Genomic DNA, 18,466 nt, shown 5'->3' with positions numbered 1-18,466 from the left:
TGAGAATTGTTCCCTGAACTAAAGTGTTACCCTTTATGCTTATATCTAATGGATTAACTAATAACAACCAAGGTGCTCTAATCACTAGGATTGAACTTGGACCAGACTTCTCATATTAATCAAGGGGAAACATTTTTGTCTGTTTTGTTTGCAGGTTCGAGTGCTCTTCTCTAAAGGTCCCTTCATCTCCATCTTTGCCAGCGACCCTCATATCATCATCAAGGCAATAAATCAGAACCTAAACAGTGTGCTACGTGACTCCAACATCAACGGCCACGACTACATGCGAAACATCATCCACCTGCCCGTGTTCCTCAACAGCCGTGGCCTCAGCACTGCAAAGAGACTCTGCATTTCCACACCAGCCAATGCAGATCAGCTGAACTCTGATGGTCGGTATTGGCAGAATTCAGAATTACAATATGCAAGCTTTAATTTTTAAATGTATTATTTTTAGTTGAATTGAATTGATTTTTTTTTTCTTTTTTTTTTTATATATATATATATATATATTTATATATAAAGTTTATTTTATTTTATTTATTTTTATTTATTTATTTTATTTATTAGTAATTTGATGGTTTTTTTTTATTTTTTCATTTAATTCAATTACTTTTTTTTTATTTAATTTTCTTTTTTCGTTTATATTTTATATTATTTTATTTATATCGTTTTTTTTTTCATTTTATGTTTATTTTTTTATTTTATTCGATTTGTAATTTTTTTTAAAATTTATTATAATTACTTTTTTTTAATTTAATGCATTTTATTTTTATTTAATTTAATTTATATTTAATTTTAGATTTGCATATTACTGTTTATTTTACTTATTTATTTTTATTTCATTAAATTTTAACTTTTTTACTTTTTTGTATCAACTTGTTTTATTTTATTTATTAATATAATTGAAAAATATTATTTTTTTATTTCATTCATTTACATTTTTTTATAAAAATAAAAATATTTCATTTTATTTTATATTTGTATTTTATTTTACTTATTTTTTTATTTAATTAAATTTTACTTTATATATATATATATATATATATATATATATATATATATATATATATTTATATTTATATATTTATATTTCATTATTTTATTTTTATTTTTTAATTTTATTAAGTTTTTTAATTATTTTTTTTATTTCAATTGTATTTTATTTAATTTTATTTTGCTTTACTTATTTTATTTTTTATTTTATTTATATAATTCATTTAATATTTTTATTTTATTTTTAATTTAATGCATTTTAATTTTAGTTTTTAATTTTTATTAATTTTAGATTTGTATTTACTTACTTTGTATTATTTGTATTTTTATTTTTATTTTTTTTTGTATTTTATTTTACTTTTTAATTACATTTATTTTTAATTATTTTTTATTTAATTAAATTTCATTCTTCTATTTAATTTTATTGTGCTCAGCTTATTTATTAATATAATTTAATTTTTTTTTTTAATTTTTAAATTCATTTTAAATTTTAAATTAATTAAATTTTATTTATATTTCATTTTATATTTGTATTTTATGTTACTTATTTTATTATTTAATTAAATTTTATTTTTTATATGCATTTTGTTTTTCATTTTTTCATATTTTATTAATTTATTACATTTATATTTTTCTTTCTTTTATTATTTTATTTTGTTTTCTTTTCTTTTATTTACGCCACCATAAAACACAAATACAGTTTTCATTTCAAGAACTTTCCTGTTTTCTACTTGTTATACAAAAATGCATTTAAAAGCCATCGAATACCCCCAAACTGAAAATGGTCATTTTTAATCATGTTCCAAACATGTATGACTATGTATGAACGAAAAATAACAACATCTGAACATCTTAGTTTCCTTTAACGCATTTTTATGTATCACAAGATGTTTGTGATCTGTTAATCTCATTTCTTTAATTTATGTAGCAGATATTTGTTGCGATTTGTCGTGTGCATCATCTGTGGTGTAGAGCGTTTAATATAGACTAACAGCACAGCTTTTCCGCTCCGATACCTCCTCTGAACGTCTGACTCTCTCCATCTGTAGCGTGGCAAGAGGACATGGACAGGAAGTTGTCTCAGAACAGTCTCGGCGAGCAGGGCAGGCAGGGCAGCAAAACAGCGCTGAACCGCCGGGTAAGACTTAGCCTCCAACACTCCCACCACTTCCCATCAACACGATTCGAGATGGCCAGCTCAACGAAGGCCATATGGCTGCTATTACCTCATTAGTAACTCATTAATAACTCATTTATAAAGACTCTAACCATGCTTATTCTCTCTAACAAGCTCTTTTACGCCTGTATGATTCATTTATTCACAGTTAGAAAGGACAGTTAGGACCACATCTTGTGTGTTTGTGTGTGTGTGTGTTTTGGAGGGGGGGTATTGTCAGAGACCCTGGATGTCGCCGAGGAGCGTCTGTAATTGATTTAATGTCTGTTTACTCTTCCCGCTGAGATGCCATTGCCTAATGACGGGGTGCAGCAGCAGTGGGTCTCGGTGACAAAGCACTGGCACGGCGGCACGGAGGCAGGAGGCTAAGTGGCTCCTCTGCTCACCCTGCGAGGGCTGTTTGTTTGCTTGGCTGATTTATCTGCCTCCTTTATTTGGCCCCTCTTTATTTCAGGGGCACGCTCCTCTTGTTTTGCCTCTGCTGTTTCTTGGCTGAGCATCCAGCCCGCCGTACCCCTGATCTGCACGTTTTGTTGTGGAAAGTTGTTTAGCGGGTTTTGTGAGCTGCATGTGGAAGGAAAATAGTAGGGCGGCTCTGAAAGTGTTATTAATGTGATACTACATCCCATTAAGCTGTGAGGTCAAACTAAGGGTCTTTCTTGATGCACAAAGAGAATCTCCAATAAAGCTGAGGTTTGGTACATTTACAGGTGACATATACTAAAAATCTGACTTTTTTCATGTTTAAGTGCTATAATTGGGTCCCTGGTGCATCTGCCAACCTAGAAAATGTGAAAAAGGACAACCCAGTAACTTTGTTTTGTTAAGCCTTTCTCTGCAAGCATGTGAAAAATTGAGCCGCTCAGGTTTCGCTCCCACTGTGACATAGGAAGGGGATTATATTATAATATTACCGCCCCTTAATCTGCACGTTTCCACTTGTGGTGCCATCGCAGTTCAAACGCCATGGCAAAAGTTCAAGCAAAGCATGCTAACTGTTCTGTCGTTGGCTGTTCAGGTGAGCACAGAACGCTATTTTGAGTCCCAGGCTCGGAAGATACAAGAGAGCAGTGGATTTATTGATTTATTTACTGTATATTGCACTGCTGCCACATGCAATTTCTTTCCTAGCTTAGGGTTGGTTACCGTTAACATTTTTAACTGGTACGGTATCAGTACCTGAAATTCAGTGGCAGTACCCAACGGTTACTTTTTTGGGTACTTTACTCTTTGTGTGATAACAAAAACATTTCAGTGAAAAAATAAGCCCAAAACAGGTTAGTTCATTTGAATTTTCCCTTTTTTCTTGCTTTCCTTCTCTTTTAAATAGCTTGTAAAAGCAGTGTGCGCATTTTACTTTCACTTTCAAATTAGCAGCAATTCTGTGTGAAGAATTAGTTCAGTTGAATTTTCACTCTTTTCCTCACTTTTCTTATCTTTCAAAGGGTTCATTGGATGCAAAACTCACTTTTACATGTTGTTTGAACATAAATTTGTGTTGGCAGTGTGTGTACACATCCACTGCCAACAGCAGTGTTTTTTTGTAAATCCCTATAAATCCTAACCCAAATGGGTAAATCAAGCCATTCTCTGACTCTTGTGTGACATCACACAGATCCCACGATTGTTGACTGAAATGGCTGTCTTTGAGTGAGCTGTGAACAGTCCAACCGCTATTGTTTCAACTCCGGTGCAAAGGAACATGAGAATGTCTCCGATTGAGCGATTTCTTAATAATGTGCTAGTTAGCAAGTTTTACGGCTAAATGCGGCTAAATTAAACATTACAGCTCGTCATTTCACAGAACAGTGGGGCGGGGTGAGCAGAGCTCATTAGCATTTAAAGGCAAATGCAACAGAACAGCAAGGTTAAAAGGATGTTTTTTACACTACCACTGAGAATTTTTAACCAAAATACGCTGTAGACTTCTTATTAAGACTCTAAAGAATCATATCAACTTGTGGAAAATGGGCATCCGATGACCCCTTTAAATAGCTTGTAAAAGGGCCATGCGCATTTTACTTTCACTTTCAAATCGGCTGCAATTCGCTGTCGATTAAATTCAAGCAACAACAAAATACAACGTTGAACTCCTAGAACTTTTATTAACAAAACAAATAAAAATACACCATGCTATATGCCTAATATAAAATAAGAAATTACTTAGGCTGTGCAAAGTTTAAATGGGTATACAAAACTGAAAATCAGCAAACACTGTGAACCAAATAAATCAGAAACATAGAACATGTATTAGCAAAACTAATAAGAAAGCTTGGATGTAAAATAAATACACAAAGTTTAAATAAAGTAAAAAGCTGCTAATGTGGAACCAAATAAATAAGAAACAAATGTTTAAAAAAAGACTTCTAAAATCACCTTAGGTAAACCGCACAAACATTTTTTTTTAAATCCAAAATATTGCAATTTAGTTTCTTCTGCCATTATCTTTTCTTTCTCACCTCACTCTACTTGTCTGTCAGCTCGACTAGCTCTCCTCACTTGATAAATTAAATCTGACTCCTTCTGCTGTTCTGTGATGTAAACAAAACCGCGTCTCCACTATTCATATATACAGAGGCAAGTGGAACCTGCAGGATTCATATTTAAACCGTCGTTTTGCATTTTAATATTCACAGACATTAGTCGACATTGTGATTTGAATTAAGTGACAGACCTACTTTTGATTTATTCATCCAAAAATTGATGAATTCCATGGCATTCCGCGCTAGTGGCATAATTCTGTTTTTATGAATGAACTCTCCGATCCCGTCTGCGTTTTTGGGCAACCATATGGCCCTAGAAATGTAAACACATTTGCATTGGTGACATCATGTCACAGGGTCTCTTTCTCTCTCTCTGTAATGTCCATGACCAGGCGTGTTCTCGGGTACCAAAATTTGGTTTAATGTGAAACGGTACTCTATAGTACTGACGCAATTTGGTTGGTACACTTAAAAGTACAGAGTTCAGTACCCAACCCTATCCCAGCTGTTTACCTTCACAGACATAACTGGCTGTTTTTGTATCTTGTGTATTTGACAGTTTAAGCACAATAAGACATGAAAGAGAACTTAGTTTACTACTCACATGCTGTGTGACAGTGGCTTTCTGTGCACATGCATGGCTTTAAAACACATGATTTCAGCAGGATAGACATATCAAAACCAAACAGATGTTTTTGTTTAGAGTATCCGAGGAAGGCACAGCCCTATTCTGGAAAAGGGGGTGGGGAGCAGTAGCTCATTTGCGTTTAAAGAGACATGCACGGAAGCAGCATGTTTCTGCTTCCACTTAGGAAGCAGGCATTTTCAAAATGATATAATAAAGAATCTGTGGGGAATTTTGAGCTGAAACTTCAGGGACTTAAATTATATATTGTAAATAGGGGCATAATAGGTCTCCTTTAAAACTAATTTCATCATGCATATTTTTGCATAAGGCTCCCCTCCATCATCCTGGATCAAAAAGGGGCCACCTTATTGATGGCCATGTGTTCCCAGAAGCAGTCAAGTCACAAGTTCAGCATTAAGAACTTCAAAGTGAGCTTAAACCTCTGACCCTCCAGAGCTCATGATCCACTCTGCATTGTGCTTGTATTGGACCAGCTGACACGTTTAGAGACGCGTAGACGTAACGGTCAACCAGACCTCTTAAGACAAGTCAAACAGTCATGCACAACAAATTGCCCAGACACAACACTGAGTCAGCAGTTCCTGATACAATCAACTGCAGCTGCCATTTCAGTGGATCCGGATGTCTTTGTTTATTCTTGAACATCAGTGAAAGATTTTGTTTCCTTTGTCTTTTTCTGATTAGTGGTCCAGTATTTTCCAACATTCAATCTTAAGTGAGAAATACGTAGTTGACGGCTCAAATAAAGATAAAAATAAATTACTATTCATAAATAAAATTATTGCTAATCATAATCAATGTTTACATATTACTAATGTTGTATAATATAATAATAATAATAATAATAATAATAATAATAATAATAATAATAATAATAATATAATAATGATAAAAGCAGTAGTACTAGTAGTACTAGTACTAATTGTAACAGTTGTTAAATGTTATTTTGTGTTATGTTTTACTGTATTTTACTTGGATTCATAGTTAATGGTTCATTCATAGCCCAAAGAAAGAGCAAAATAAATTATTATTTATAATTATAATCATTGTTATTCATAATGTATATTTATATTATTATTTATATTTATAATAATAATAATAATAATAATAATAAATTATAGTAGTAGTAGTAGTAGTAGTAGTAGTTGCAGTTGCAGTATTAGTAGTAGTAATAGTTCTAATAATAACATTGATAACTGTTATTATATGGTTTTCTGTATTTTTCTTGTATTCATAGTTAATAGTTAATTCTTAGTCCAAAGAAAGATTAAAATAAATTATGAATCATAATTATAATAATTTGTATTCCTCTATTAACATTTATTTATATATTATTTAATTTTATATGATTATGATAATAATAATAATAATAATAATAATAGTACTACTACTAATTGTAACATTTGATAAATGTTATTAGATTTTGTTTTTGCTGTTTACTCATAATTTATAGTTAATTCATAACCCAAAGAAAATGGGGTGGAAAAAATCAATGATCTATAATTGTAATCATTGTTATTCCTCATGTATATTAAAAGATTTTTCAATTTTATATAATAATAATAATAATAATAATAATAATAATAATAATAATAATAGGTAAATGTTATTATATATTTTTACTGTATTTTACTTGTATTCATAAAGTTAATGCATAGCCCAAAGAAAGATGAAAATAAAATATTATTCATAATTATAATCACTGTTATTCGTTATGTATATGAATAATATAATAATAATAATAATAATAATAATAATAATAATAATAATAGTAGTAGTAGTAGTAACATTTGATAAATGTATTATTTTTTATTGTATTTTATTTGTAGTCATAATTAATAGTTAATTTATAACCTAAAGAAAGAGTAAAATAAATTATTATTTATAATTCTAATCATTGCTAATGTATATTAAAATATTATTTAGTTTTATATAACAATAATATAAAAAATAATAATAATAATAATAATAATAATAATAATAATATTTGGTAACTGCTTTTTATTTTACTGTATTTAACTTGTATTCAGAGTTGTGAAAACTAAATTATTATTCATAATTATAATAATTGTTATTCATAATGTATATTTATATATTATTAAATGTAAATACTAATAATAATAATAGCAGTAGTAGTAGTGGTAGTAGTAATTCAATTACACAAAATTTGATAAATGTTATTATTTTTGGTTTTTACTGTATTTTACTTGTATTCATTGTTGTAGACAATTTATTGTTGTATCATTATTTAATACATATTATTTTTATTATGTTTTAGTTCTGTTAAACTAAATGCCACTGTCTGGCATTTATGGTTTTTCCTGCACACTGATAGGAAGGTTGCATCTTCAGACAGTGTGTATGTGTGTGTCTGTCTGCCAGCGAAAGAGAGAAACCAAACTGTGAAGACAATGTGGAAACGCAGTGTTCCTGTGGTAAAACAGGATATTAATGTACTCGTAGTTCACAGGTACATGACAGTAAACTAAAGCAAAACTTCAATACCGTGTATGCAGAAGTGGCCTGCAGGTATCACACATACAGCCTCCTGACATTGAGTTGTCTGCATATTGGTGTGTAGGACACGTACCGCAGGAGACAGATGCAGCGCTCCGTCACGCGCCAGATGTCCTTTGACCTGACCAAGCTGCTGGTCACCGAAGACTGGTTCAGTGACATCAGCCCGCAGACGATGAGGAGACTGCTCAACATAGTGTCAGTCACAGGTCAGTGTGACCTACTGTAATCATATTTCCATACATTCATTATTGATTGTGGCATGTTGCGGACATAAGCTGAGGTGTTACAAATATAGTAATGAAGTTTCTATTGATAGGTCGCCTACTTAGAGCCAATCAGATCATTTTTAATTGGGACCGACTAGCATCCTGGATCAACCTGACGGAGGAATGGCCATACCGCACATCCTGGATCATCCTCTTCCTGGAGGAAACTGATGGAGTCTCAGACCAGGTCACACTGAGGACAATCTATGAAAGGTCAGCTTACATGTCCTCTAGACCTCGCACCAAACGTTAAATATCATTACATACAAATATCATGCTTGGGAATTTAAATGTATTTAGTCTTGATAATGTATGTTTTTAATCTATCTATGTATCTATCTATCTGTCTGTCTATCGTTTTAGTTATTTATTTTTAATTATTTACTTGGTTAGTTTTATTTATTTATTCTTTATATAGTTATTTTAGTTATTTATGTTTATTTATTTACTTGCTTACATTTCTTTCTTTCTTTATGTATTTATTCTTTATATAGTTGTATATTTTTATTAATTTTTGTTAGATTTAATTCTTTATTTAGTTATTTCTATTTGTTTATTTAATTCTTTATTTAGTTATTTCTGTTTATTTAGTTCTTTTAATTTATTTATCTGATTTTTTTTTTTGTTTCTTTTTTTGTTTAGTTTATTTTGTTCTTAAATTCTATCAGTTTAGTTACTTAGTTCAATGTATTTATTTATAAAATTCTTTTAGTTATTTATTTTTACTCACTTGGCTAGATGTATTTGTTTGTTTTTATAACCCTTTAATTGTTTATGTAAACTTTATTTGTTTGTTTGTTCGTTTATTCATTTATTCATTCATTCATTCTTTATGTAGTTATTTTATTTATTCACTATATTTATTTATTTATTTTTTAGGTTTTTTTATTTTAATTTCTAAGACTTATTTGTTTGTTTGTTTGTTTGTTTATTGTTTATTTATTGTTATTTATTTTTACTTATTTACTTGGTAAGATTTATTTATTTATGCATTTATTTATTTATTCTTTATGTAGTTCTTGTAGTTCTTTTTATTTATTTACTTGGTTAGATTTATTTATTTAGCTAGTTGTTTCTCTGTTTATTTAGTTCTTTTTATTATTTATCTGTGATTTTTGTTAATTTTGTTGTTTAGTTTATTTATTTAGTTCTTAATATTTCTATTATTTTAGTGTTATTTCCCTTTATTTATTTCTGTTTATTTGGTTCTTTTTATTATTTATCTGTGATTTTTGTTTTTGTTTATTTTGTTGTTTAGTTTATTTATTTAGTTCTTAATATTTCTATTATTTTAGTGTTATTTCTCTTTATTTATTTGTTTGTTTGTTTATAATTCATTGTATATTTCTTTTAGTTATTAATTTCTATTTACTTGGTTACATTTCTTTATTTAGTTATATATATTTTAGTTATTTCTCTTATTTGGTTCTTTTAACTATTTATCTATGATTTTTGATTATTTTCTTGTTTTGTTTATTAATTTAGTTCTTAATTTATATTCTTTTAGTTCTAAGTTAAGTTCTATTTCTTTATTTATTTCCATGATTTATTTATTTGTTTAGTCCCTTAATTTCTAAATTATTATTGTTGAGGTTGTTGTTGTTGTTATTATTATTATTATTAATATTAATATTATTATTATTGTAGTCCTTGTGACTTTTTTTTGTTGATAGATAAAGCACAAAAAAATCAGTTTCTTCTTACACAATTAATTTTTTTTTTTCTAGTCCTTTGTGCTTTTAAAGTAATCAAGCCTGCGACCTGCAGGTGGCAGTAGGAAATCTCTCTTCCTCCCATTTCATTTTTGGTCCGCAGCGCAATTCCTATAAATCAGGATGTCTCATTGGGTATGATGTACCATGAAATATTTCAAGCTTTGATCTTTCCCTTTCATCCACTTACGGCAGGATTTTCATATATGAAGAGCAAAACAAAAAGAACGATGCTCAGTCGCTGCCTGACTAACAGACTGTCACTCTTTAATAATTGTCTTATTTACTTGTTGTCGTCAAACATGCAACACACCATCACAGTTACATCTGCTGCATCCTCTCTAGAGGCTTTGACGAGTGTGTGTGTGTAGCTGCTGTACGGGGAGATGTTGAGGCCGTTAGGTTTGCTGATGCTCAGTGTTTGGCCTTTAAAGGTTGCTCTGTCACACTGCACTAACATGCTGTGACTCCTGGGGCTGTAGAAGTGTCAGAGCATCTCAGTGTCAGCATCTGCTCTCTCTCCCCGTCGCTCTCTTTCTTTCCCAGCCCCCATGATGCCCTTTAGCGCTTTGTCTCACCCGTTTTTCTCCTCTTTCATACCCCGAAATACCCTTCGTGTCCACACCAGTGCTGCATTTCCGCGCAGGTGGGCGGTAGTGAATCGTTCGCTGTGGATGTTAAAATAGAGGCCTGTCATGTTGTTCTGTTATCTGTCACAGATGTTGCTCAGATAAGAAACTGTCAAATCTACTGGTGCTTTTTTTTTCTTCCTTCTGTTGCACTCTCGGGGTCACGTGGCCACGCATTTGCACGCTTTTTATAGAAACGAGTGTGAGTCAGAGTGGCCGGCGTAGACGCAGACCTGCGTGTGTCCACTCGGGTCTCTTATTTGGGTTTCTGATGATTAGCTGTTAAGCTATATGTCGGTTCATTGTGAAAGGGTTTTAGGCCTGTTAGTCTCATGACTAACAGAGAGCGATCTGGACGGGTCAGTATGTGGTCCACTTTGGTGTAAGAGCCAATCAGGAAGCGCCGTGGTGGCAGACGAGTGAGTTTCATAGGTCAGCTGTCGTTCTCAATTGAGTCACAAGGCCTCTGCTTGTGTTCTCGCTCTTCTGATAGTGTGTGAAGACCAGTGGACTGATATAATTTGCTTGGGAAACGGACATACTGTGTGTGTGTGTGTGGGTGTGTGTTGCCCAGTTTAGCTTGGTTTTGTACATCCTTCTGCCTTTCTCTCAACACACACACACATTCCTAGAAGAGAGAAGTGGCGAAATCCCCTCTTTGTAATGTTGCTCCATGGTAGGTCATTATGAGGCTGAGCTCTCGTGGTGGCTTTGTCTGTTTTCTGCTGTGTGTGTTTATTTGGGACACATTTCGTTCATACAGTTTGCACAACGTAGCCCTTGAAACCCACACCACAATACAAAACACACCAAAAACTCTCATCGTCACTGGTCGACTAGTGAGCTAGTTGATTATTGCATTTGACTAGTTATTTATATTTTTCCTTCCTGCTTTGAGAATGTTTAGTGTACTAATGAGTTTGTTAGCACAGTGCCTTTAAAGCACTACCAAACATATTAAAATCTACTTATGTTTTTAAGATTTTTACATTAAAAGCATCATAATGTATTAGTAATAGGCTATTTTCAATCCGTAACATAAACAATGTAATCAATGTTCTGTTTATTAAAGCCAAGTCTGAATCTCATCAAATTAGTATTTTTAAGCATTCTATATTTATTCCAAAATAATAACTCAAATCAGAAACAATTTTAACAATATATTTTATTTGTTCAGTTATTCTTTTTAATAATTAAAAAAAAAATAAAAACTTTTAACTATTTTTACTTTTTTTTTTGTATACTTATCATCAAAGCTCAGTAAATATTGATCACAGAGATTTACTTTTTATATTTCACCAAGCTTATTACTCACTAAAAACTCCCACAGATCATGTTTTCATGCCATTTTAAGTCTTATTTTGACATAAGTTATATCTTAGTTAGTGAGTTAATTAGTGAAGACAGGACATGCACAAACACAAGAGGCGGGATTTATCGCATGAGCCAATCACAGCTAAACATAGTCATATCCAATCATGTCGCGATAAAAGCGCTGCCTAGTGCTGGGTATCGTACAAAAGAGTTTCTGATACCGATACTTTAACTTCAGTACCAGCTCCGGAACAATACTTTTTTTGATGCCAATTTTATGAAATCAATTTGAACAAGATTACATCATCTCAAAAAAACTTATTTTTTTTTTTTATTTTTAAGCTTGTTGACATTTTTACAGACTCAAATCTCATCATCTCCTGAGCCACTGCGCAAAGGAACAAAATGTAACCAAAACAATAAATTAGTGCAGATAGTTGTAATAAAATTCGAATAGTTTTCATATATCTTTTAGACTATGTTTACATTGGTGCGTGCTCATTTTAAAATTCATAGCTAAAACGGAATCATCATTTGTATTAATTATTAATTTACTGATGAGCATTAACTATTAAAAAAAAAAAATTAACTGATGAAACTAAGCTAATAAACACAATTAAGACGGTGTATGACTTGTATGTGATTTTCATTAGATTCTAAGCAGATGTAGCAATTAGCTTGATGTAATAGGCTACAAATTACATATTTCAGCAATATGACCAAAACACATTAGACTGCAATCGAAAGTTATTACAAACACTCGATGGTGATTTAAAGTGAGTCAAAGCGGATTTTAAATCTTACTTATTGTCTTATGTAGCATGATGCTACAATGTGCATGAATGGTCACATAACATGGCCTTTTTGGTTGTGTAGTTTGGATGATCTTTTCTGAAATGCAGTGTAAAAGCCAGTATGGACAAGGAAAATTTTCATTTTAAAATGCTGTTTAAAAAAAAAAAAAAATGCACCAGTGTAAATGTAGGCTTGCATCGGTGGGGGTTGGGACGCTTTCACGCTACAGCCGCATGTGTAAGCCACATATCTGGGTGTAACCGGCGTGAACTAGTATGTGTGTTTTACTATAGAGAACTATAGAGAGCAGACTTCCCTGCATGCTTGCAAATTGCTCTCACTGTACTCTGATGTCAAACACTAATTGATCTGCAAAGCGCCGCTTTAAGTTGAACACATCTACTTCTGTGTGCTTATTGGCTCACTGACATTGACGAGATTAACCCCTTAGGTATCGAAGTTTGGTACCGTTTTTCTCATTCAATATTTTGATGAAGTGCTGCCTCGCTTGACTCCTCAAAGGAAACGCCCATGAAGTAAATGCCCATAAAATGCCCAGTAAATGTTATGATCAGACTACAGTTTTGAATATTAAAATGCGACAAATGCATTAGGTGTAGACACAGCGTTAGGAGCACAAGTAGCTTTTGCCGGTCTTTTGTTCCGCTGTTATCATACTGAGACAAAGTACGGCATGAAATGGCTCCTTTTGGCAGCTTGGTTTCAAAAAAAGCTGTTTCTGGACTAACAAGGAAGTTTTGAGTTCTGAAACTTACAGGATGCTTTTATAGTACAATGACCTCTTATACTGTATGCCAAGAGTTCAGGGGAAATTTAATTTCTCAATTCATGTCCCTTTTTTTTTTTTTTTTTTTTTTTTTTAAATTGTTGATTGATTAAATTTGTTGATTATTTTTTTATTTCTTATTTTTTTTATTTGTTTGGTCTTGCTCTATGCGGCACCTTTAATGGCATCTCACAACCATTTCATATGTATTGTACAAGGTAGCTAATTTGTATGAATTCATTATGACCTTACTCATACGATTTGTGTGAGGGGTATGTTTAGGGGTAGGGTTAAGGGTGGTCCTTCGTACAAATTTCTACAGATTTGGCGCCTCGTAAAATATGTCAGTTTTTTCACAAATCATACAGATTTGTGCAAGTGAGGTAAAATATGTATGAATTGCTGTGAGATTGGGTTGGCATCTCACATGAGCAATGCATTTTAACACTTTCTTAAAATAAAAATAGTTACACTTTCTAAAATTTGTCCCAAGACATATGTACAAATATGGTATCAATATGAATAATGAACAAACTGTGCCTGGTGGGCATGATCCTAAACCTGAACAAAAAATAAAATTGATTTAGTTTTTTTAAAAATTTAAAATTAATGCAGTTTTGTAAATAACTCAAAGTACTTTAGATATCAGGCAAGAAAAGCATCAAGAGTGCATAAACAGGGTTGCCCTCGACTAAAGATTTTTCTGGTCAAGTAGTAGTCGTTCATTTTAACAAAATCAGTGGCTTGGTTCGATACAACAGTGGGTTTGGTACTTTTTCAATACAGCAAAAAGAAAGAAATGCCAGAGAAATGTCTTTTATTTTTGACTGACGAGACGTTGATAAAAGATTTAGTTTTGAAACGAAATACAAAAGCGCCTGCTTTAAAAATATTTTAGACTTTGGAAGGTTTTTTGACTTTTGCCATTTATATAAGATGATTTTGGAAGATTTTTTTAACATTCCTTTCTTATTTATCTGGTTCCACCGTGTTTGCTGATTTTTAAGCTTTGTGTTTTTAAGTTATTTATTTTGTTTTAAGCCTATAGCATGTGTATTTGCATTCATTTTAAATTAAATATAAGTGAGTTTGTTGTACTGTTTTGTTGTTGTCAATTCAATAGATTGACACTGAATTGCCGCTAATTTGAAAATGAAAGTAAAAGGCGCACAGGCATTTACAAGCTATTTAAAAGCGAATAAAAGGAACAGAGGGAAAACTCTAATGAACTACCTCATCGTCACAACCCAAGAACATTATATTTCACACACTTTAAGCTCTTTTATTTATGAGATGTAATAGGATTAGTCCAACAAATCATTTGATTTGCTGGTTTGCTTACCGAACCGAAAGCTTCGTACCGAATGGTTTAATATGAAATGAAGTCGGTGACACTGACTTATCATCTCCGCAGTAGTGATGTGCCTGAGTGCATGTTTCATACGGATTACATAATCTGAGAATATGCCTGTTTGTTTTCTATTTGAATTGGTTAATTTAAAAGTAGACATTTCACTCTCTATAGATATCTGTAAGGCAAGTATACACAGAGCTTCAAGGTGATACTCTCAAGTTCACAAAGACTGAGACGGCAGAAAGCACATCCTTTTTATTTTACAAAAGCGCAACGTTTCGTTGTTATTGTGATGCGCACAAATAAACGTAGAGTCTTTACAGATTCAAAAGATGTATTACTCCTATCTGTATGAGCCAAAATGATGGAGTATTTTAAGAGCAAGTGACCGCACCGCTGCCTCAATCTGTCATGCAGTGAACGTGCTACTATTCAGCTTCCACACTCCGCACAGACAGTTGAATGGCGCACATTTTTCTAGGTTAGCATTAGATTGAGAGGCCATGTAAAGTTGCTACTACATACATCTTTTCAGATGAATGACAAGCGTATGGACAGGGGCAGCCCTAATAAAAAACAAATACAAAAACAACAAAACAACAAAAATTGTCAAATTCTGTATTATTATGTATGCAATTGTATTTGTCAAGTGAGAGAAACTGAAAGCATGACTGTTTCTTTACATCTTCCAGTGAAACAAAGTGTTATATTTGTGGGGATTTTTTTGTGAGAGGAACTCTTAGTCATATAGTAATATTAGTAATCTTATTTAGTAATATGATTTATTTCAGACTAAGGTTGTTTCAGAACCAAATCCTAATCTAAATTTCAGGACACCTATTTCAAAAAACAACTGTGCTTTTGAACTGTAGTATGTAACAACTCTGTAGTATGGAAACAACTCTCCAGATCCTCCGTGATCCGGCCCTCTAATCTGCACCAGAATGTGAATAATCTGTTAATAACGTCAGCTTGTTTTTATGATTAACAATTAGACAGCCTACAGTAATCCTACCTAGCAGGTGAAACACAAATATTTCTGTGTCCTTAAGTTACACTGGCCCACCGGGTCTGCAACCACACCTCTGTATTTAGAGTGAAACTACAAATTACTTTTAGTCCACTCACCAAAAAGCCCATTATAACTAGACAAATTCAAAGGAAAATGTTCATCCAATTACCTTTCTGCCCGAATTTGAGTCAAGTCACTCTCTGTTTCACTGTAAAGTGTTTTTTAGCCTATTCCACCTGAACTTAATGGTCCGTTGGACTATGACTCACGGTTGTTTTTGGTCTTTACAGCCATTATTTCAGGCCGAGAATGTCTTAGTTGTAGTGAGACGCATTTGGGCCGTTTTACCATAAAAAGCAAACAGGCGGAAGTCCAAATGGAAAGCGAGCGAGTGAGAGAGATGTTGTGGTGGCTGATGGCCATGATCTGTAGTGGACTTTTTGAGCAGAGTCAGGTCCACTGAGAGTTTATTTATGGCACTTTGCTCCGGTTTTGTGCTTGTTACGAGGTGTGGCCCGCCGAGCCGGTTCTGCTCTGACATCTGGTGTCCGGCTTGTGCCAGGATGGTATGACAGAACCTGAGTGGGCCGGGTACCGTGCCCAGCCCACCCTCCCCTTATCTGGCCCGGTAACATATGTCCCCTCCTCCCCTACTCAGAGAGCAGCCCTTGTTAATTAACCCACCAGGAGAGTTGGCGTGGCACGCTCCAAAATGACCAATCGCTGGAGGGATTCAGTGTGAACGTGCAGGAAAGAGGACACGCCCCTTCACCTTTCGTCCACACCTCCCGCACCTCTCGGCGTCTTCTTGGCACGCCGACTCGGTGTGACATTCACCGGTGAAAGAACAAGAACACGGAAGCCCTTCCGCTTTCCGAAAGGCTCGTCCCGCTCACAATGCTTCCTGTCACAATGCTTAGCTTATTCATTGAGGGAACAATTGGCTCTCAGTGCTGGGCTTCAAATCTGGGATTTAAAGCGATTTTTAGCGAAACTTTCTAACTAATGACACTCAAAGTGAATGGATGCGAGGCTATTGGAGCTAATTAGACAGACTCTTCTCCCAAGTACTGAAACATTAAGATGACATACTGTTCATTCAGGATTACTTTAATTGGTACAATTATTGTAATTTCAGTCGCAATTACGTCGGGAGATAAAAGCGCCTTCTGAAGCACATTTATGTGATTTCCTTTATGCCTAATAAGCCTTTAAATAATTCTTCTGAAAAGCACACGGCCTCCTTTCTTCTGCTCTTTTGAACCCCTTTGCCTTTGAGTTGGGACTTCTCACTTTTGTGCGCGTTTGTATTTTTGTCACGTACCGGTCTTGTCTCTAGCATCTCGATGTGTTTTCTCCTCCGCCTTTGGAGGGAAGCTATTGTCCGTGAACCTGATCCTTCAAGAACTCTTTGGTGGAAGAGGTAAACTTAGTAATTTAAAAAGTGCAGCCATTATTTGCCCAGAGGCCCTATAAATGATTAGGCTGTTGAAAGCCCCATCTATTCCCCAGAGGAGAGAAGCCCAATCTTAGATAGGGAGTGCATTTATTGGGTGCACAAAGTGACCTCCAGATGGATGAGATGAGTTCGAAACTGGGGAAGAGGCTGTGGGCTGCACCGAGGGATTGCGGGATCGTTTCTGCGATGCTGTGTGGGTCTGTGCCGTTAGGTCTATTTTCGCTGCTGTTATTCTGAATAAAAGAATGGCAATCATGCCGGTTCACATGTGTCAAGGCTACTTATTTAACCCTTAAAGGGATAGGTTCCCCAAAAACGAAAATTCTGTCGGTAATTACTCACCCTTATGATGTTGTTTATCTTCAAAGCACATATTAAGATATTTTTGATGAAATCCGAGAGCTTTCTGACCCTGCATAGACAGCTGAACTGAACTGAAACGTTCAAGGCCCAGAAAGGTGTTAAGAATATAGTCCATGTGAAGCTACGAATATACTTTTCATGCACATATAGAAAACAAAAATAATGTCTTTATTCACAGTGGTGGATGAAGTACACAAATGAAGTACTTGAGTAAAAGTACAGATACATATAATAAAATATTACTCCAGTACCAGTAAAAGTGCTCCTTTTTTAATTTTACTCAAGTGACAAAAGTATTTTTTGAATGTATTTAAGTAAAAATGTACTGACAGATTTATTTAGCAATTTTATATAGGCTGCTTAATATAAATTTAATATTAACACTTATAATCCTACTGCTCAAATTACCTGGAATTGTCCCCAAAATAAACACTTTATTTAGTAAAAAATAAATTTTTGTTGTTGATATGGACTATGTTGATGAGACTGATGTAGTAATATTCACTGTGAAGCTTACACTGCGATGTACCTGAGGGAAAACAGATTTGATCTAATTTTCACCAGTAAGAAAAAAAGTGTTTCAAAGCTTTTTGTTTTGCATAATGTCACAGTTATACATGAGAATAAAGCCTGAAGTTACCAAGAACATTGTAAGGAAAATATAATTATATTTTCACAATGATTTCTTTTTTCCTCTCAAACCTTGTCTGTGGTGTAAAAACACCCCTGGCCAAATGCCCCCAGAGGGCATCACTTCCCAAATTACTGTAGTTACCATGTTCTGAACAACACATCCTTTCTTTTTCCCTCAGATGTAATCTGTCTAGGTGGTTGAATAAAAATATTTGGACTTTATATCTAAAAATTGCCTCACCAGCAAGCTTGTTAGCTAGACAGTTAGCATCAGCTAACAATATTTACTTATTTTCAGTATGGTTATGAATAAACAA

General features: G+C 33.4%; 1 protein-coding gene across 6 annotated transcripts in view; it reads left to right on the top strand.

Annotated features, from left to right (window-relative positions):
• Positions 1–18,466, top strand: part of kidins220a (kinase D-interacting substrate 220a) — an 87,492-nt gene that overhangs the window by 27,763 nt on the left and 41,263 nt on the right. For all 6 annotated transcript variants that reach the window (XM_051133711.1, XM_051133710.1, XM_051133709.1 and 3 more), the window contains exons 19-22: positions 155–392; positions 2,046–2,134; positions 7,887–8,031; positions 8,142–8,304. In XM_051133711.1, the coding sequence (XP_050989668.1) occupies positions 155–392; positions 2,046–2,134; positions 7,887–8,031; positions 8,142–8,304 (635 nt within the window). The remainder of the gene's footprint in view (positions 1–154; positions 393–2,045; positions 2,135–7,886; positions 8,032–8,141; positions 8,305–18,466) is intronic.

Source organism: Labeo rohita, chromosome 17, assembly GCF_022985175.1.
Source record: "Labeo rohita strain BAU-BD-2019 chromosome 17, IGBB_LRoh.1.0, whole genome shotgun sequence".
Taxonomy (NCBI): domain Eukaryota; kingdom Metazoa; phylum Chordata; class Actinopteri; order Cypriniformes; family Cyprinidae; genus Labeo; species Labeo rohita.
Note: the sequence above shows the minus strand (reverse complement) of the source record. Positions and strands in the feature narration are given on the sequence as shown.